Below are 22531 nucleotides of genomic sequence, written 5' to 3' on the forward strand. Positions count from 1 at the left end.
TCATTGTTCATCACCAGGGTGGTTCTGACACTGCCCTTTCTCTGACTTTCTGGGTGGCTTTGCCATTCTAGAAATGTATAATTTGGCTACAGTCACACTATCAGTATTTCCTGTTATGCCTTGAGATTCATGTATTGATACAATAGACCACCCTTTTTGCAATGTCATTTTTCATATTCCTTTATTTGGTCATTTGACCTTCTAATCAACTTCATATGTTTTATGTATCTTGCAATATTGAACAAAGCTCACTTCGCCCCTAGTCAATATCTAATAATGTTTATGTATTGTTGGATTCTAGATGCTGATATTTTTCCTAGCGTTTCCCACTCTGGTTTTTACTATTCTAAATAATTCCTTAATATGCCAAGCTCTCGAATGAGAGCATCGCTGCTGAGATCTGTGTTATGTGCACGAGATCCTGGAATATTTTCATTGTTCTAGAGACACTGTGTTACTAATAATTCTGTATTTGGACCAATCAGTATTTACTCTCTCCTGTGGCCCTTTATTGTCCTTGCTCTTTTAGAAGTGGCCCGAGTTGATTTTTCTCACTTCTCAGAGCTCCCTCTTCTGTTGCTTTGGTGAAGTGCTGGGAAACTTGGCTGCTTGCTTCTCCGTTGCCCATGTAATAGCCCTTTCTTCCCTGGTCTCTTTTATTCCTACACTGCTCAAACAGGATCCCACTTTAAGCAGTTTCTGCAGCATGGGGGGGTCCTCTCACAAAGGGAAGCTATGGCTCATCGATGTGATGTTTCTCCTATAGTACACTATTGTAAGCCCCCTCGGAGCTCACCGAGACCCTCTCCCACCAGCCAGCCCACTATTTCATAGGGCAGAGGCTGTGCCATCCTGAATGAGCAGCTACTCTGTCTGGCTTTTCAGTTGACACTTGGGCTGATTATGAGTCCTTTTATCTTCAGGGCTGTCTGCTTTCCGTTCTTCTCTCCTGGATATTTCTCTTCCTTTGCTCCAGTAATTAGTAAAACTGTATGAAGTTTTATAAATCCTCACAGTTTATATGTATTTTAACCCAGTACATAATATATAAAATAGCCAGGAGCTTCAATAAAAATGAATATTAGGAGCTGTTAGAATAAGAAAAAAATGACAGAGGAAAACTGAAAGGGAGAACTGAAAGTGGGAAATTCCTCTGAGGCAGAAAGGACCATCCCTTATAAATAGCACGGACCATGAAGGAAGATCATTCTCACTGCAGCCTTTGGCAGCCTTTGCCTCATCTTGCAGGTATCAGCCATCACCAGCTCAGCTTCCATCATGACCAACAGGTGGATCCTCCACGCTGCGCTCCTGCTGTGCTTCTCCACCACAGCCCTCTCCATCGACTATGAGGAGCTCCAGTTCCAACAAAGCACAAGGATTCGGACATGTGAGACGCTCCTGAGGCAGCTGAATGGAAAGATCAACCTCAGCTACAGGACGAACTTCAAGAACCCTATGGTTACGATACAACCATCACAGATGGAGAAGAGTTACACTGTCTTTGCCATCCAGGTGATGCTCCAGAATGTCTTTCTTCTCTTCAGAAGCAATTTCTCCAGCACTGGGTGGAATGAGACTATTGTTGAAAGCCTCTTGGATGAACTCCACCAGCAGACAGAGTTTCTGAATAAAACACTAGAAGAAAAGCAAGAGGAAAGATTGACTTGGGAGACATCCACGACGATTCGACGCCTGAAGAGCTACTACTGGAGGATGCAAAGTTACCTTAAAGACAAGAAGTACAACAGCTATGCCTGGATGGTGGTCCGAGCAGAAATCTTCAGGAACTTTAACATCATTCTAAGACTTACTGGAAACTTCCAGAACTGAAGAGCTGTCAGCCGATGCCTCTGAGAGCTGATGATGGTCGCAGGCGATCTTTAAGCATCAGAGACTGACTTTGTGACTGGTAGTGAACCTACTGCATTTGAAAGGTCAAAGGAAAACAGTGAATTTTTATTAATTTATAATTTAAATTATTTTCTACTCTTTATTTAAACCTTTAACCTCAGAAAAATAAAATATTTATAATACAAAAGTCAACATGGCAGTTTAATTTCTACTGATTTCTTTAGCCATCTATATTAATAATTGCTGGACACTTCTTATAAAGGGTTTTTCATAAAGTACTCCTAAAAAAAAAAGTAGTGTAGTTTCTGGCTCCTGCATTTGAGGAATTTAAAATCAAAGGAAGACACATGCATTATACAAGGTAAGAAACAATGGGAAACCTAAAGTTTCTAGGGAAATGATTGTGATATCACCTGCTATGGGACTGATAAAGGAAGTGGCAAGCAGGTGGCTCTGAAGCCAGAACCTGGGGTACTGTCTGCTTCTACCCTATTCCTGGGGCTCTGAGCTTATAAAGTTAGAACCTGCTTGGGCATTTGAGGTGGCCCAGTAGAACATATCAGCTGTTTTATTTACCCAAAAATCTTTGCTATCAGAGAAATGATCTGCCCTGCAGGTTTATTAAATGTATATATGCCTCCAAGCCTACGGATGAGGAGCCCCTAAACACTCCTACCCTTACTAAATGCAAATGCCTTTACCTTGCTCCTCATGATTTCTTGGGGAAGCTGAGGGTATTTGCCCCTTCTTTACTCAACATCTGCATAGTCTTGTTCTTCATCTACCTCTCAGAATTATCTGCTCCTGGCCCCTCAACTTTGTTCACACAGAGTCCTGGGTTCATTCTTCTGGCTTCCATCTTTTCTGCAACTCTCAGAGCCGAATTCAAGATGGATGGATCAAATCAAACCTGGTCTCTAAGTGGGAAGCAAGACAGTATATGCAAAAGGGACATTCAGGGAAGACAGGCAACACCAATGTCTCCAACAACTGTCTTGAGAAAAATCAAACTTTTAAGGAATTCTTCTGGTATCTGGCCAGCATATGCCAACTGGTGAGGTTTTGTTCCTGTACCCAACCCTTAGAAGCTTGGGCTTTTATGACTCCTACTGCCACATGCAAACAGTTATGGACACAAGTGATTTGATCCCCTTCACACATGCCTCTTGGGTGGAAATAATTCTGTTACTTCATGTTCCTGGGCAGCCAGGAACCTAAGTCTCAAAAGGATGTAGTAATTGCTCTTAGTTCTTCTTGCTAACAAACGAAGGGTTTCCAGAGGCAGTACAATGTGAAGAATCATGGAGGTTGAGGCATTTTCTCTGAGACCATTACAAAACTTTAAGATCTTCATCTAAAAATTCCTCCTTAGTAGAATTCTGGCAGGGGACAAGCTACTACTGTGCTGACAGCACGGGGTGAAACTAAGAAGGGTGAAACTAACAAGGAGCCTGCACCCGTGAGTCCAAAACAATAAAATGCCCTGAAAACACAGTTCTTGTCTTCTGCAGCTTCCTACCTCAGCCCTCCCAGGAGCTTTTCTTCAGCACAGCTTCCTTCTGCCTGGGAGTCAAGCACGAGTTCAGCCTACAGAAGTGCATAGGCTAGGCAGAGTCCAGAACAGCCAAGAGAATGGTGTATGTTGCTGTCTTCTCTGGGCCATACAGATAAACTGGGAGGAAGCTATTTCTGCATAACTTAAAATAAGGTCCTGGCTGAGCTTACTAGCTATCCAGAATGCTGAAAGTATGTCCATCACCAACGGAGAATAAGTGAAAAATCCTCCAAAGAGCAAAGTTCTTCTCAGAAGAACCCAAGCATAAAGCTCCATATGCTGAAGCAGGCAACTGTGCATGTGCGCTGTGGTGAGGTAATATTATTTTAGCTGGCATCAGAACGCTCATAAGCATGATAGTCTAGGAAGATACCTACAAAGACTTGATGTAGAAGGGTGGTCCTAGAAGTTTTAAGTATAGCACCACAAAAGACAGAAAGGCATCTATGTGATGCTGTTTAAGAATCAGCATGTTGGTGTCTTCATGAATAGAACTTCAGTTCCTCCTCAGTGCAGCTGTGGTACAAGGTAGGACCTGGGGTTTGGCTTATAGGTCTAGCACTGCTGTGTGTGAATTAATGTGTTTCTTGAAGGCATGACCCAGGTGTAGTGGATGTTCAGAACCATTTTCTCATATGCATACCAATCTTTGCTTCTGCTTCCCATTATGAGACTCTAGGGATTGCCTGATTGGGAACCAAAATAAACCTCTCTTATTTACAAATTACTCAATCTTGGGTATTATGTTACAGAAACATAAAAAGATTTAGGATAGCATGTTTGTAGGTGTTCATTTGTTCTGAGAAGAGAGACAGAGGAAACAACCCAAATTGCCTGGCTATGTGATATTCCCTGAAGTCAGTCAGAAAGTAACAACTTCCTGTTGGAAACAAAACAGGCTCTTCAGAACAGATAGTGTCACTCAAAACTCACCATTGTATATGCTGATATTAGGACACTCTCTGTCATCTCTTCCAAACCTCCAGCAGAGACAGCTATTTGAGCTGGGCATGGTGGCCAGGCAGAGTTACATTGTGAGATCCCATGAGATTCCATCTCAAAATAAAACTATTCAAAATCCTTTTGTGTGCAGAATGCATATAAATCACAGAAAGCACCCAGGTCCACATGTCAAATAGTATGGGAAAAGAGCATAGTGGATGACCAGACTTTTGTAATGAACTAAACTTGTGAGGAAAAAAAAAAAACAAAAACGAAAAACAAAGACTAAGCAGTGACAGAACACTGTCTCTCCCTTCCACCTCTCGGGCCTCCATTGTTTCTACAGATGTGGATTAGTAAGGGCAGCCTTCTCAAGCTCACGAGTTGTATAGAGATCCTCAAAAGCAATGGGCTACATGTAAATATAGAAGTGTTGCCTAGACACATGGTCAGTGTGGGCATGTAGATGCAGTGAAGCATAAGCTCATGTTGGCATTATCTTTCTTGTAGTTAATAACAACAACAACAAAAACCCCAATATTTAGATATTCTAGTGGCATTAAGCATTTCCAGGCACTCAGATAACACCTGATTATAGATCTACTTATAAAATGCTCTAAGAAAAGGAAGAGTGTGCCATGGACTGAGAGAAAATATTTGCTAATAACTTATCTGATAAAATGTTTGCATATGTATATATTTAAAATACTCTGAAAATTCAATAGTTAGAAAACAGTCCAATGAAATGGTAATATATTTAAATGGTGGCTCCATCAAATAAGATGCACGAGAATCAGATAAATACATAGAGATAGTAAAGCCATGCTTGGAGACTCGGAGTGGGTCAGGCTAGGAAGGAATGTGAAGTGGCCAATTCTATCATGAGGGCCTGCTGTCGTCACTTCTCTTCTGAGGACAGCCCACCTCAGCTTGGCTGCATCTGTGTGTGAAGTTGGCAGATTTGCCTAGTAGGGGTGACAAGGTCCTAACCAATTTGGACTTCTGTCGTTTCTCTCTGATTGTGAGAAGTGAAGAGGTAGCAAGCAGTTGGAGGTAGGTCAGAACTACGCCCTTGCCCATCACTTGACAAGTTGAACAAGAGGGTGTGAGGCTTGACCGGGCTCAGTTAATTTAATTTATCCCATGAGAGATGCACTGAAGACACTTCTTATGACAGCCAAGGCTAAAGAAGAGTCAAGTATTGACAAGAATATTCAGAAATGGCAACTCTCGTTTATTGTTCCCCAAATAAGAATTGTAGGCTGCTTTGGAAAGCCATTGGGAGTTTCTTTAAAAGGTAAACATATGCCAAGCATCTGATTCAACAAGTCCTCTCCCAAATAAATGCTGTATCCATACATTTTCTCTAAGTCTGTTGCAAGGCCTGTTGACTTTTGAAAGGAGCTCTTCCCTGAATCCCTTCATTCTCCATGTTGTTTTTAAAATGCCGGTTTAATTGGCTTAAGTCTCCTAGAGTTAATAGTTTTAAGCAAACACCAGTGCAGGACTAGAAGTGCCATACAGCTTTCCCCTAATTAATGGGATTGAGTTAATTACTTAACTCATTCATTGATTTGATGGAGAGTACTCCAGAAATGTGTTCCCACCGAAGCACTCTCTCCATTCAGCACACTGCGTCAGTTGCTGTTGTTGGAAATCCCTGCTGTTGCACAACTCCCTGTGCAAGTGCTCTGAGAATGCCCCCAAGCACACTCTAAATCATGTTCCATCATAATTAATTTAAAGTAAATACAGCTCACTCAAAAATAAAAGGACAAAACACACTGTAAGAATAGATCTTCCAGTCACATATAGCTGATAAATGATTCGTCGCAACAAAGACTCCCAAAGCTCAGTGGTATAAAAGCAATATGGCCCGCTAAAGAATGAGCAAGATTTTTGAACCACCACTTCACCAAAGAAGATACATGGCGGGTACAACAAGAGGGTGTGAGACTTGACAAGGCTCAGTTAATTCAATCTAACCCACAAGAGGTACATTACAGACTTCTTGTGAAGGCCAAGGTTGAAAGAAGAATCAAGTATTGGCAAAAATATATAGTAACTGTGACTCTCCGTCACTATTTCCCAAATAAGAACTGTAGACTGATTTGGAAAGCCATTTGGGAGTTTCTTAAAAAGATATAGATAGATAGATAGATAGATAGATAGATAGATAGATAGATAGATAGATAGATATCAAACATCTTATTTAACAACTCCTCTTTCAAATAAATGCTTTATCTAGCAAAGAATTACACATAAATATTCTAGGAGCTTTATAATAGTCTGAAACTAGTAATAAACAAGCCACATATCTCAAATAGATGAATGATTAGATCCATATAATGAAATGCTATTCATGAAACCATAAATCACCAGTAGATGCAGACACATTAATGAGTCTCTAAATAATAATGCTGAATATAAAAGGGTTGTTGAACTAGACAGTTGACCACACTCCAGGGATGCCCCCACACCCAAGAATGAGTTTTTCAAAACAGGACACAAAGTTGGGTTGGGTAGGGCAGTAGGGTCTGAGAATAGAGAAGTTAACATGCTCAAAATACTTTATATAGAATTTGAAAAGGCACAATATTATTTTTTTAAAAAAGAAAGTGGTCTAAAAGGAGTAAACTCTGTATCAATCTATTCCTAGAAATAAAAACTAATCTACATGCCATAAAATGGATTGGTTGTTACCTGGGAATTTTGGGCAGTTGCATCAAGGAGTGAAACCATGTGAGACACAGAGCCTTGGAACATGGATGGTCACCAGCTCAATTGTGGTAATGGTTTCAGAAAGTACATGCTTGTCAAGACTTAACAAAGTATTTGTCGTAGATACATATAGTTCATTGTGTCAGTTTTACTTTTTAACTAAATTCAAGTTCTTCTGTGCAAGTACAAATACGACACTCACACATGCCACACATACACAGCATAGATACAACACACAACATATTACAGACACAACATACCGCATACACACATCCTCCACACAGCACACACACAAACACTACAAACCACACACCCTATAGGCCCTATAGATCCTATAGACCCACCACACACACACAAATGCCATACACACATCCTACATGTACACCCCACATATACAACACATACATAATACATAAACACAGAAAAAACACCATATCCATTATACATACACACCACAAACACACAAACACCACACACACACCACTCAACCACATTGTATTTATCTATTCAAACATTCTCTATCATCTATCTATCTATCTATCTATCTATCTATCTATCTATCTATCCCAGTCTCTGCCCCTCTTCTTAGTTAATGTGAATACTGCTAATGTGAACATGAGGATACAAACATTAGTTCAAGTCTCATCTTTGACTTCTTTGCAATGCATGCTCAGAAGGAAAACTGCTGGATCACCTGAGTTCATCATGACACAAACATAACAGTGATAAATAATATTTCTTAAGGAATTGCTTTCTGCAATGGATTCTGCTGAAAGATATCTTAGAGACATCAGATAGGTAATTTTACGTAATCTTCCTGATACCCTTTCAGGCATCTCTGTATACAAAGAAACCAAGAGAGGCTCAATGAGGCTCAGCAGGCTGCATCGGCTGGCAAAAAACAGAGGCATCATTGTACCAGAGGACACACTCTGCTACTGTCTACCTCCAAGTCAACTGATATTTTCATTCATCTACAAAGCACTGTCATAGTTGTGGGGATGGGGTATGAAGTTCTACTGCCCAGTGGCTCACACTGCAGTTTTACAGTCCCTGGCTTTGCACCAAGAGTCGCACTAACCACTAGGGGCTTGTTCAGGCTCATCACGGAAGGGGCTGCTTCCATCTCCATTCAGAAGAGCAGTGAGCAGTCCCCCTTCCCTCCTCTCTAGGGATAGGAGCTAGAAATTCCCATCTCTTTCTGCTCCTCCGCCTTCTACTCTGAAGGTTCTGGGAGGTAACCGTCTGCACTGAGTCATCACACTCCCTGGCTGGCTGCATTTCCTTCTTTCAACCATGCCAGTTTTATCCAGCACAAGCATGAAACCTCTGCGTGCAGTTTCCTTTTCAAGTCTGACCCACGCTGCTTTCGTTATCTCATGGGAATGTTAAAGAATGAGAATGGGCTGCACTGTTCCGTAGAGAGACTCAACACATTTCTCTTTCCCTTCACTTCTTAACAGATTAGCTCATTTTATGTATTGTATTGGCGGAAAAATCCAGAGGTCAGGCAACTTTCAAAGCAGAAAATGTTACTAATCTTAATGAATGAATAAGAAGCTATGGTTTTAAAGGTTCAAATGTTTAAAAAAGAAAAGCTGGGTATACTTTGTTGACAAAAGCCCAGAATATGGGGTAACACAAATCTGAGAGCTGATGGACTCAGCCACTTGCTAAGTGGATTATATTGGAGACATGATGTAAATTAGAAATAATACTACCCCAAGCTCTTCAGGGTTGCTGTGAGACGCCAGTAGGCTGTCTGATTCAGTCCAGCACAGATCCAATAAAAAATGTCCAATGTTTAACTTCAAAGCAAATAAAGATGATGGGAATTTCTTAATATCAAATTAGATGTGCTTTCTAGAGCACCCTTCCTAAAATCAAGTCCAAATAATCAGGTTGCTGATGAAGAACTCTTGTCATAATGAAATCTACATAAATGTCCCTTTTACCAAAATGGCAGATGTTGGGAAAGTATTCATATGTTGAACATGTATGATAGTACACATGGCTAACGCCTTCCTGGAATTCCAGTTTCGATATGTGGCTACTTAAAAAGCAAGGCCAGTTATTTCAAGTGTGTGGAATGTCAAGGTAAAGGTGGATAAAGGATGGATGCAGGTATGGGGAAGCATGAGCAGGAAGGAGAACCATGTGGCACTTTCCACATTGTACGAGACACTTGTTTTTGCCAAGCAGCATCAGGGCCATCAGTTCTTCCTGTGAGAGTCGGGCAGATCCCTAACTCTCTGATTGGACATTTGTCCTGCCTGAGCCTCTTGTTGGTATCTCATTCCCACAAACACTAATCAGAAATAGACATGTGTTCCCAAAATAGGACGTAATAGGATAGGCCAAAATCATGCTAGGATGCTGGAGGAAGAAGCACTAACAGTGTGTGCCCACTGTTAACTCTTAGGGTCAAGTTGCCACATCCAGCTTGCAGCCTGTGCTTGTTTGGCCTCTAGGTGGTGCCCTTCTATGGCGGGCCTGATTAAAGAAAACCAGCTCTAAGGACAGAAGAGGGAAAGACACATGCATAAAAATACTGTTTAGCTGTATCTGAAGTAGATAAATCTCACAGTATGTTTGTACTAAGTCTGAAAATAGTAAAGGTATCTGTAAATAATATAGAAACTTATGGACCCAGGCAATGACCCATCTTTCAGTATAACCCAAGATTTGTGAGGATTACTCCATATGCTTACCTTTTAAAGTATAGAGAGGAGTTCTAACTCATGCCGGGTTGGGCCACTCCTTGCCCCGCCTCCACAAACTGATGCTTGTGTTATAACCAAAGTCAAGGATTTGTGAAGCAACCTTCAGCCCTCCCCTAGTGGATATTTTAACCTGAGGTACAGTAGAACACCTAAAGAAAGATGACTAGGGCTTTCACTTTAACTGACCTCTTTACTTATTCAGATAATATGTAGTAGAAGCACATGGCTATGTCATTCAACGAAATTCAACTAGCATTTCCTCAGTGCAAGCAGTAGCCGATGCTGTGTCAGCCCTGAGCTCACACAGATAAGCATATACAGGCACTCTACTCAAGAAGCTCATTTCCACAAGGAAACAGATGTGTCTAAAGTTGGTAACTTGATAAACGCCATTCTAACAACGAGCAATTTCCTGCAGAAACCCTGCGGAGAGCGACTCCATCTACCTGATAGGATCTGACCAGACTTATAAAGGTGAGATTTGAACTAGGACTTGAAACCGTACTAACATTTTAAATGAAAAGACAGGGGCAAAGACTATCATGGTAATCCAGGAAATGTCATAAAGTATGGTGCTACAAGAAAGCAGGGACCAGGTAGGAGCAGGCAGAAGTGGAGCTGAAAATTAAAGTTGGGGTGCATGCTGAAGACCTAGCAAGCTTGGTTTTTAAGTGGCGTGGTCAGCTTGGATAGATGGAAAGAGGGCAAGACGGAAATGGAGAGGTTGCTGAAGAGCTGGGTCAAAAACGTGGTGGCTTGAATCAAGACTGAGAGTGAGTTTGTAGACATGTATCACTGGATCCGGTCTTTGTAAACCTCTCAGTTTTCATCTGAGCTTCCCTTTTTCCACAGACACAATACAGTCTCACCACTCTCAGATGGCCAATGTTTGAAGGGACTGAAAGTGCAGTTCTTCATCAGACCGGAAGCAGCAGCTGATGCTACTCCGCCATAATTCCCATGCTCTCAGAACCTTCAAGAGTGCTAATCAGGGTGTCTGCAGCAGAGACATTCCAGAACTGGCTGGGCCTAAGAAATCACTTGAGGAACTTAACATGGATTGATTTCTTTCCCATAAATGTGAACTTTAGACCATCACAGGGCATTGCTTCTATTAGATTTTAATTGTTTTCCAAACAGTAGAAAGCCTTCCCATTCCATGAAGGATATCATCAAACTTTCAACTGACTGTAAAGGAGGTATATCTGATTTCTAGGCTGCTGTAACAGAGTCCCCCAAGTTGGTAGCGTAGAAAAGTAGAAACATCCAGCCTCACAGTCCTAGGAGATAACTGTCTTAGGGCAAGGTGTTGGAAGGGTTGCCTCTCTCTAGGGGCTGTGAGGATATTTAGTGCCTCTCTCCTAACTCCTGAAGGTTTGCTGACAATCGGTCTATCATGTTTTTCCCTGTGTGTATGTGTCCTCTAATCTCTCCCTTTATACAAGGGTAGCGCTTCTCTTGGCCCACCCTCTTCCAGCAGGACTCATCCAAATTTACCTTCAACAACCCTATTTCCACAGGTCAAAGTGGTGAAGTACCAGGGGCTCACACTTCAGCATGTGGGTGGTAAGCTGACAATTCAACCAGTAACACAGGGAGGAGACAGCTTCGGTCTTCTCCCTGGGCATCACTTTGTGTGTCCACTCTTCTGTTTGGTTTTGTCCAGAGAATTCATCCAGACACTTCAGCTTCCTCGTCTGCAGCAGCAGGAAGCTAGAGCACAAACTACATTGACGCTCCTTAAAATGATGCAATGAACCCATTTGTTTCATTTTGAAAAACAAACAATTCAAGTGCCACAGAGCTCTTCAAAAGATGCTAAAATTACCCCCTCTCTCATGGTTGCTATAAACTTTGTCAATAGCTTAAAATACAGCTGGCTTGGGACCAATTGTCTCTGTTGGGTATGTGGGAATCTTGATACCAGTTGAGGAAAGACAGGCTACACCAGGGAGGGGTCCTGTGGGGTACAACATGATCTTTGCTAAACTCTGACGTAGCATTGAATTTCATAGCTTAATATTGGTCCTAAACCACACCCTTAAAGTAATAAATGTGGCCTACATGAGGGATTCGTTTTCTTTCTATTTCTATTTATCTATATTTTTTATTTCTATGGACTAAAATTTACTAAACTCAAAGATCTCAAGCTTTCTGAGCCATATTCTGGTGGTTTCTCTGATTGAAAAAAATTTGGTTTTTTTTTTTCTTTCTTCTAAATTGCTTCATTTTAAACCTTTAGTTTCACCCCAAGTTCCTGTTTGCTTGTAAGGAGAGTGTGGTGGGCAGTCACATATTTCATCTGCTACTTGAGAGGTATTTTTCCCAAACAATGCCTGGCGTGTAATAGGTGCTCAACAACTGGTAGCACTCCACCCTCTCCTTGGGAAATTATTATTCATTATTCTCTTTATGAAGTACAGCAGTGTCTATCACTAAGAACCCAACTCTTCTGCCAAAGTAGAAAGTTTAGATTAAACACATATTCTTTTCTATATAGTTTAGAACAGCAATACAGTAATTCCATTATTTAGGCAATAAAATGCCATGTTGATTGCTATCAAATATATATTTATAGAATGAGAGAATGACATAGACTCCTGCCTTTGGACACCATGTCCAAGAAGCTCATTGTTTCTCATCACACAGTTCCACAGATGTTGTTGCCTAAACTCAGACTACAGATGGAAAACTCAATGGGTTTTGTGCCCCACCCTGGACTTCAAGGCTGACCACACTCCCTATACAGTCATATGAAAATGTGCATGTATGTGAACTTAAATACACACAGAGAGAAAGAGAGAGAGAGAGAGAGAGAGAGAGACAGAGACAGAGAGAGACAGAGAAAGACAGAGAGAGAGACAGAGAGAGAAACAGACACACACAGAGAGAGAGACAGAGACAGACAGAGAGACAGAGATAGACAGAGAGAGACAGAGAGAGAGACAGACACAGAGAGAGAGAGACAGAGAGACAGAGAGAGAAATAAATACAGGCACTCCTCCATCTTTAGAAGTTTTATTACATGGATTGTTACCAGCCCTTTACATTCTCATTTGCCTTTTTCATATTACTTCTCAGATCACAATGTGGGAAAACCAAAACACAGATAACCCTTAAACTAAGTACTTTAGGAATTCTAGAGCCAAAGGCCTTCTAAAGGCTTTGAGTAAAAATATTGGACAGTCAAGAATAATGGTCATTCACTTGGTTGTACATAAAATGGATTTTGCCTCTGGTGGATGTCCATCAGTGATCTCCCTCATTCTCAACTAAGCCAAAATAGCAGGAATATCTTTTACAAATGCCCCAAGTCGTTTATACAGGAATAAGTTTCTAAAGTGATATAAGTTCTCAGGCAGGTGCACATAACCTGTTGGCCATGTGACTAACTACACCTCTAAGTCACAATGTCCTGGGAATAATGAGCTTTCTCAGAACATCCTCTAAATGTCAGTCCCCGTGCATACTAGAGATCTGTGCATTAAAATTTGGTATTTTCTTTAAGTGTTGGGTAAGGACCAAAAGCAAGATTCAGATTTAGGCCACTGTTTGATTGCTCCAGCCAGGTCAGTGTTTTGTAGCTCTATTTGGTGAGTGGAGACTGTGTGTGGAATACCCTCACATGGATGGATGGATGACGGCAGAGAAATCATTCACTTTCTGTGCATATATGCATCCATCAATCTACATGCCTGAACTGGACAGTTTACAGCGTTCAGGATATCAGAGACATAAGGCCTATCTACAGGGAGCCCTGATTTAGAGGTAAAAATGAGCAGAAAGGCAAAATAAGGACATCACAGAGATATGAGAGAGCTACCAACGCATAGAGGATGGAGACAAATCTTTCCCAACACCCATGACCACTTCTCCTAGCTAGTATAGTAGACACACCACCTCAGCGGCCAGCCTGACTTGAGCAAAAATAATAAGGCACTCCTTTCTTCCTTAACTTGATTGGGCCTCCCTTATTCCCACCCAGCATCCCATGTGCCTTGCAAAGACAGATTGGGACATCAGAAGCTACCTTCAGCATCTATCAGCTGAACGCAACAGGGAAGCTCAGCTTCAACCTGTTATGTGAAAATGGGATTTATTGGAAGAGTGGAATTTCCCATAACTTCCAAGTGGTTGTTACAGGACATGCGCCATGAGAGAGGGAGGGAGCTAGGCCAGCAACAGACTTACACAGCAGATGGGCAAAAATACCTTCAGGGCATCCGTGTGGCTGACAACATGACATTTGTGTAGTCTATATAGGCCCAGTCATTTACACTTTCAGGCTGTGGCTTGAAAACAGTGGATAATTGTGAGTGACACTTAAAAACTTCAGCACCGGAAGTCCAGGGTGTGATAGCTAATAAGGAAAATTGCACAGTAGCTAGTGCATGCACGTGTGTGTGCTCACACTCACACACACAAGCACACACACAGTGGAGGAGGTCAAAATGATGAATGTCCTTTAGTGCTAATATCTCTTCTATCTAGTTCCTGAACTGGCTGACCTCACAGTAATTATTAGTTTTAAGTGGTCACAGGTCGAAGTGGTTCTCTGTCTAAGTGGCTCCCTTTCTAAGCACTGCATGGAGAAGAGCTAGACACCTGGCTTGTTCATGCTGTCGATTTACAATAGTAAAAAGAAATGCCAGATGGGCCTGGGAGACTGACCAGATTTTCTAATTATCTATGCCTGTGTGCCTTGAAAGAAAAACTGGCTTTTTTGAACATCTGAGCTATATGACAGGAAGGGAAGATCCCAGAGAAAAGGGCAATAAAAGAGAGGTGGCATTTGGAGCTAATGTTGGCCAGTAATTATTCTCTTTTCTCTCTCTCTCTCTCTCTCTCTCTCTCTCTCTCTCTCTCTCTCTCTCTCTCTCTCGCTCTCTCTCTCTCTATCTCTCTCTCTCTGTGTGTATGTAGCTTTATGTGTGAACTTACACATACATGTAGATGTCCACAAAAGCCAGAAGAGAGAATGAGATCACATAGAGCTGGAGTTACAGGCACTTTCTTGTAAGCTATCTCATGTGGGTGCTGGGAACTGAACTCAGATCCTTTGAGGGAATAGAAGCTGGAGCTCTCGAGAGCTCTCTTTCTCTCTTTTTTCTCTCTTTCTCTCTCTGTATCTCTCTCTTACTTTTTATTGATTCTTTGTGAATTTCACATTGTAAATCCCATCCCCTCATGGGATTGCAAACTCCTCACCAAATAAAACACACACACACACACACACACACACACAAATAACAACAACAAAACAAAGCATAGAAACATCTCATCATGAAAGTTGTAATATGTCACAGTGTGTTCCACAGTATATCCCTCTGTCCTACACATCTTTGTTAAGGCCTAGATAACTGTTATTTGGCTAGTCTGCCATTATAAGGAAACTTTCTCATATGTTTCTGCTGCTACTAGGAAACTCTCTCATGCCCAAATTGATTACATATTCTGTTATGTTCTGTGCCCTTGTAAACCTATCATGATACAAGTTGGTAAAACTGATTTGTATAGTTACTCACAATAAGCTTGGGCCTGAACAAACCACCTAGTTATACTTCCTGTAACTGTGTATAAGCTTTTATGGTATTTGTTTTTATAAGCTGCCTCTGAGGTGGACCCCAACATAAGAGATATAAGAAACTATTTAAAATAGGTTCCCAAGACCTCCCTGGGAACTGGCATCCTTCTTGGCAGAAAGAGACTTGTACATGGGTAACTGAAGTCCCATTAAGGTTGACAAATTAAGACATGAAAGCTAAGCAAGGAAGTCCCCTGCCGCAGTTGAATAACCCAACCAATGGTAGCAGGATAAGTGTACAACAAAGACATGTTTCCCTACCCCTAAAGAAAATCCCCTATTTCTAAATCCTGATTGGTGGAATAACTAAGCACAGATGTTTGTAGACCTCAGGCTTAGAAAGCCCTGTAGGACTGTAACTTGAGGTCATAGTTCAGCTCCCGAGTCTGGAACATGGCCCTGATTGATAATCTTGAGGTATAGCATTCAACGAACCATCCCTATTTGACTGAGGTTGGTGTATGTGCGGTTTGTACAGCGATTCCCAGACCCCAACAATCTTCACTCACAAATGCTCATTGCAACCAGTCATTGGTCTGGTTTGAGATTACTGGCTTTGTTACAACATCAATATTAGCAAGGATGTGGAGCAAGGAGAACACTTCTTCATTGCTGGTGGGAGTGCAAACTTATACAACCACTATGGAAATCAATTTGGTGGTTTCTCAGAAAACTGGGAATAGTTCTACCTCAAGAATCAACTATACCACTTCTGGGCATATACCCAAAAGATGCTCCAACATCCCATAGAGACTTGTTCAACTATATTCACAGCAGCTTTAGTCATAATAGCCAGAAACAATGCCTCAGTGCCATCTTCTTAGGATTTGACATGATTGGCTCTAGTTGATACTGGAACTTGACCAGGTATGCCTGGAGACTTACAGCCAAGGAAATGCTAGATGCTGTCAAGCTGACCACACTTGCCATCAGAGAATGCCTGGAGGTGAATTAAAAGCATTTTTTGTTATTAGATTAAGGTACCATGGTCCCAATGCAACAAGTATATGAAGATGCAAATGTAAAGAAGAACCCAGGTATCCTTCCGTAAAGACAACATGACCTAATGCGCTAAGACCTAAGGGAGAAAGCTGGGTCAGATAAATAACCAGGAAAACAATCTTACTCACAGTAACCTCTTCCCTACTCTTGATCAACAATAACAACAATAACAGCAGCAGCAATAACAACAAAAACAAAGCCAACAAAACCACACCAAACCCTAGGAATAAACCTAACATAAGACATGAAAGACCTCTATAATGAAAACTATAAAGCACTGTAGAAATAACTGGAAGAAGACATAAATTTGTGTTTATGGATTGGCAGAATTAATATTGTGAAAACAGCCATATTACCCAAAATGGTAAACAGATTCAGTTCAAATTTCCATTAAAATTTTGGTAACATCCTTTATCTAACCAGAAACAACAGTTATCAAGTTTATTAACAAAAGACCCCAAATAATCAAAGCATCCTTGAGCAGTGCTAGATGGCATCATAGAATCTGATTTCAAACTATACTACAGAGCTACTACAACCAAAACAGTATGGTCTGGCACAAAACTTGATCCCAGCCTGCTGAAGGACCTCAAAGTAAACCCCATAGCTACACTACACTACAGTATTCTGTATACTGTAGTATAGCTATACTATACTACAGAGCCAAACAGCATGTTAAAAAGACATCTGCTCAGCACTCAGTGAGGGAACCTGGATACACATAAGTTGAAGAATGAAGCAAAATCTATGTCTCTCACTTTGTACCAAAAAAGAAACAAAACAAAAAGACAAAAACCCAGACCAAACCAAACCAAACCAAACCAAACCATAACACCTCAAATGGATCAAGGATCTTGTTGTACGACATAAACCTTTGAAACCACTCGAGCTAAACATGAGGCAAATACTTTTAAGGGAAAACATAGAGAGACTTCTGAAAAAGACTGTACAGCTCAAGGAAATGGACAAGAACTGATGAAGATGTGAGATTAAAACCCTCTGTGCCAGCTGGGCAGTGGTGATTTACACCTTTAATCCCAGCACGTGAAGGGAAGAGACAGGTAGATCTCTGAGTTTGAGGCCAGCCTAGTCTACAAAGTGAATTCCAGGACATCCAGGGCTACAGAGAGAAACCCTGTCTCAAAAACAAACAAACAAGCTCTGTGACAAAAAGGAAACAATCAGTAGTGTGAAGGAAGCCTCCAGACTGAGAGGAACTGCCAGCCACTGACCTGCCATGGAGGTTGGTCACTTTCTTAATCAATCTCTCTCTCTCTCTCTCTCTCTCTCTCTCTCTCTCTCTCTCTCTCTCTCTCTCTCATATGTACACACATGCACACATACACAATAAATAACAAAACACCAAAAGAACAAATAATGCAGTCAGCAAGTGGGAAAATGAATAGAGACAGGATCTCATTACATTGTCTTGCCTGGCTTAGTATCTGCTGTGTTACTGAATTTATAGTAATTTATCATGTAATCCTCCTGCCTTAAGTACTATGGTTGCAGCACACATCATCATAACCAAAACTGCCTCAAAGAAACAATTTTCAAAAGAAGTACAAATAGCTAATACATGAAAAGAATATTTAATACCATCAGCCACCAGAGAAATGCAAATCCAGACTACACTGAGGTTTTACTTCATTCCAGTTGGAAGAGCTATCTTCAGAAAAGAAAAGAAAAAAACAAGAAATGCTAGTTAGGATATAGGAAAAGAGAACCTTTAAACACTGCTCATGAAACTGTAAATTGGTGTGGTTAATACAGAAATAAGCAATATGGTTCCCCATAAAATGAAAAACAGTGCTGGGATATAGCTTGGAGGTAGTATACTTGCTTATCATGTAAAAGTTCCTAGGTTTCATCCTCAATACTGTAAAAAACTAAGCCAACCAACGGACCAAACAAACAAACCAACCCAACTGAACCCAAACTAACCAACCAATGAACCAAATCAAACCAATCAACCAACCAACCAACCAACCAAACAAACAAACAAACAACCAAAAAAACAACCAAACCAAACAAACCAAACCAAACCAACCAACCAACCAACCAACCAAATAAACAAACAAACCAATCCAATATAACTAACCAACCAAACCATACCAACCAACCAGACAATCAACTTGCAAATAGTAGTATCACATGATCTAATTGTACCACTGTTGGGTATGTACTCAAAGAAACCAACAGTTTCATGCCAAGACACATACCTAAATGTTCATGTCATCGTGACACTAATTGCAATAGCAAGTTTTTGGAATCAGCATTAGTGCTTGTCAATGGATGAAAGAAAATGAAAACAAGTATCTATATACAACAGAATATTATTATACTATAAAGAATGAAATCATTTTATCTGCTAGAAAATGGATGAATTATATGTCAATCTCAGAAAGTCAACTATCACATTTCACTCATACACAGAATCTACTTATTTAAAAAAAAAAAAAAGAGCACTGAGAGGCTGGAATGCTGGCTGGCAGGTTAAGAATATGTACTACTGTTACAGAAGACTTGGGCTCCGTTCCCTGCACCCAAGTCAGTAGGATCACAACTAACAGCCTGCAATTCCAGCTCCAGGGGATCTGACACCCTCTTCCAGCTTCCATGATATGCATTCCCCAAAACACATATTATTAAAACATAAAATCTTTAAAGAAATGAAAGTTGCAGAAAGGAACAGTGACAGGGGTGTAGAAAAGGGTAATGCAGGTAAGTCCACTCAAGGTCTGCTATATAATACGTGCATGAAAATGCCATCATCGAACCTAGTACTCAAACAATTAGTATATGCTAATACAAAATCTCCACGTTGTCTCATGTTTCAACTCAGAGGTAAGTCAAATGGACAGTCCTTGTCATGGGAAAAGAGTGGCTTGCTAGACCAAAATACATCCCTCACCTGGATATGTAATGTCAGCTTTGACTTTCAGTAAAAGACATCACTCACCTGGATATATGATGTCAGCTTTGACTTTCAGTAAAAGACATCACTCACCTGGATATATGATGTCAGCTTTGACTTTGAGTAAGTCTTTTAGGGAGTTCATATAATCACAGAGGTCTTCAAATACCATTGTCCCTTCTCCTAGGATGCAATCCCCAGAAAAGATGGCATTTTTTTCCTCTAGGAGTAAAGTCATGTGATCATCAGTGTGGCTAGGAGTGTATGAAACTCTAGGCAAGAACACAAGGTATGAACCATAAACCAACAAATATGAATTGTTATGCTTGGGTAAAATGTTGAGAAGTAAACAATTCTGTCATCTGTAGACAAGACATCAACACAAACTGCCAAGGAAGGAATTTCATTTTTCCAGGATAGCATGTGGAAAACTGACCCCAGACAAATATCTCCTATTATTAGATCATGTTTCTTATTCTGAAGTACACATTCAATGACACAGTTTCTTCTTGTTTTATAAATAAGATGATTACAACAAATTTGAAAACCATGAAAATATAAAAATAATGAAAATCAAGATTGCTCAGAAACAGTACTTTTAATTAAGAACATAGCTTTTCCATTTTATAAGCTAACAATTAAAAAACAAAACCACAGGGAAAATAATTAGCCAGAAACTGGAAACAACTTAGATATCTTTCAATTGAAGAATGGGTAAAGAAAATTTGCTACGTCTACACAATGGAATACCATTCAGCTATTAAAAACAAAGACATCATGAATTTTGCAGGCAAATAGATGGAACTTGAGAATATCATCCTGAGTGAGGTAACCCAGTCTCACAATAACATGTATGGGATGTACTCACTTATAAGTAGATATTAGCCATAAAATACAGGTACCATGCTACACTCCATAGACCCGAGGAAGCTAAAAAGACCTAAGCAAAAAAGTTTGAATGTCACTTAGAAGAGGGAATAAAATAGTCATAAGAGGCAGAAGGAGGGAGGGCACCGGGATGGGAGTTCAGGACCAAGTGTGTGGAAGAACAGGAGTGATGGCCATGAGAATGAGGGGAAATTTGCAGCTGACAGGGGTGAGGAAGTAGGGGCATCTTCAGGATGAGACAGAGAATTGTGATAGAGAGGTGTCCAAGAACAAATGGGGGTGACCTTAGCTGTGACTCACTACACTGGGGATAGGGAACCTGAAGAGGCCACCTCCTGTAGCCAGGCAGAAACCCTAGTGCAGAAATAGAGACACTAACCCACCCACAAAACTTTCAACCCCAAATTTATCCTGCTTACAAGAAATGCAGGCAAGGGAGGAGGAGCAGAGACTGAGGGAACTGCCAACCAACAACTGGCCCAACCTGAGACCCATCCCACAGGCAATCCCAGTACCAATCCCTAAAACTATTAATGATACTCTGTTATGCTTGCAGATAAGAGCAAGTTGTCCTCTGAGAGGCTTCACCCAGCAGCTGACTCAGACAGATATAGACACCACAGCCAAACAGTGGATGAAGCTTGGAGACTCATATGGAAGAATAGGAGGAAGGATTTCGGGCTCTGAAGGGGATAGGAGCGCCACAGGAAGACCAACAGAGTCAATTAATCTGGACCCTATGGGCTCTCAGAGTCTGAAACACCAACCAAAGAACATACACAGGCTGGGCCTAGGCCTCCTGCTCATAGGTAGCAGATGTGCCGCTTGGTCTTCATGTGGGTCTGGGACAACTGAAACAGAGGTTATTCCAAAAGATGGTGACTGTATGTGGGATATTTTCTTCTAGCTGGGCTGCCTTGTCTGGCCTCAATGGAAGAAGTGTCTAGCCTCACAGAAACTTGAAAAGCCAGGGTTGGAGGATACTAGGGTCGGGGTGGGAGACTTGCTCAGAGGAGAAGGGGAGGAGGAATGAGGGAAGGATTATAGAAGGGGGTGGCCAGGAGGGGGGCAGTGAGCAGGATGTAAAGTGAATAAGTAAAAAACCATAAAATTAAATTTAAAAAACCAGGTATTAGATACACAATAATATGGATTCCAGGTTGGATTGTTTGAGATACTCAAATATTTAGCAAATGGTATGTCTGTGGAAGGTGATAGCAGGTAAAAACTGTTTACTCTTTGATTTGTCCATGCTGTACTGTAATTTTCTGCTAAGGAAATTATTGGACACACTTTGAGAGTTGGTAGTGATGTCTATTAGTAAGAGTTTATAATACAGCTGGGGAATAAAATACATATCTCAATGCCTAGATCAATTGAATTTGTTACAGTTTCAAATTGGAAATATTTGTATCCATTGAAAGCAGTGAGGCTAAGAAGACTGGGATCAGTAAAGGGCTTGCTAATGAGGACCTGAATTTGGATCCCCAGCACCCACATAAAAGCTGGTTGTGGAGTTGCTTGTCTATAAATCCAGAGCTGAAGGGCCTTCACTAGCCAATCTGCCTAGCCAGCCCATTAAACTCCAGGTTCAGTGAGAGTTTGCCTCAAAAAATAAGATGGATGAAAAGTAATATTTTGAAAACAACAAAATAAGAACTGGAGATAAAGGATGATATCCAATGTCCACCTCTGGCCTCCAAACAAGCAGCACACGCATGACCAACAACACACCTACACATACCTATACATCATATACACACATGCATGCACATACACACACACAAACACAAATGCACACATGCGCGCACACACACACACACAAACACATACCTATGCACACACATTCTATCACTCTATCTCTTGTGTTCACTTGGAAACTGCTCCATAGCCAAGACACTAAGTGCCAATGATACACTTACAAATATTAAGTATACTGTAGATCTATTTCATAAATCATCTATAGATATGCATTGAATAAAGCTTAGAATTGTTACATGCAAATGGAAAACATTAAAGAAATTGTCTCTGAGATTTAAGAAACAGTTTATTTCTCTTTCATATGTAACACACTGAATAGCACATAATCACTTTTATAATCATTTAATAACAGTAAAGCTATCACAGTTTTAAGACTGAGACATATTGACTGTAATCTTAGTCCACAAGTCCTGGTTCCTGGTGTTCCATTTATTGCTCCATGTCCCCAAGAACATGAAAATAAGCTCTAGTTGATATAAACTCCAATTTAATTTCTGAGAATCGCATAATGGTAGTATTTTATACATCCATGAAATCTTAAAACATAATTATGCTCTCATAAACCTTTATCATTATTGGGAAAT

At 40.7% G+C, this 22531-nt stretch overlaps 1 protein-coding gene across 1 annotated transcript; it reads left to right on the forward strand.

Moving 5' to 3' along the window:
- The first annotated feature begins 1278 nt into the window (after positions 1-1278).
- Positions 1279-1833, forward strand: Ifnb1 (interferon beta 1). The gene has a single exon (XM_034504119.2). It carries the CDS (start codon positions 1279-1281, stop codon positions 1831-1833), a length of 555 nt encoding a protein of 184 aa, XP_034360010.1.
- Positions 1834-22531: the final 20698 nt, after the last annotated feature.

This window comes from Arvicanthis niloticus, chromosome 5 (genome assembly GCF_011762505.2).
Source record: "Arvicanthis niloticus isolate mArvNil1 chromosome 5, mArvNil1.pat.X, whole genome shotgun sequence".
Lineage (NCBI taxonomy): Eukaryota > Metazoa > Chordata > Mammalia > Rodentia > Muridae > Arvicanthis > Arvicanthis niloticus.

Bases quoted from the DNA above. Each gene is read 5' to 3' on its own strand.
- Ifnb1 (XM_034504119.2), top strand. From the start codon at position 1,279: ATGACCAACAGGTGGATCCTCCACGCTGCGCTCCTGCTGTGCTTCTCC.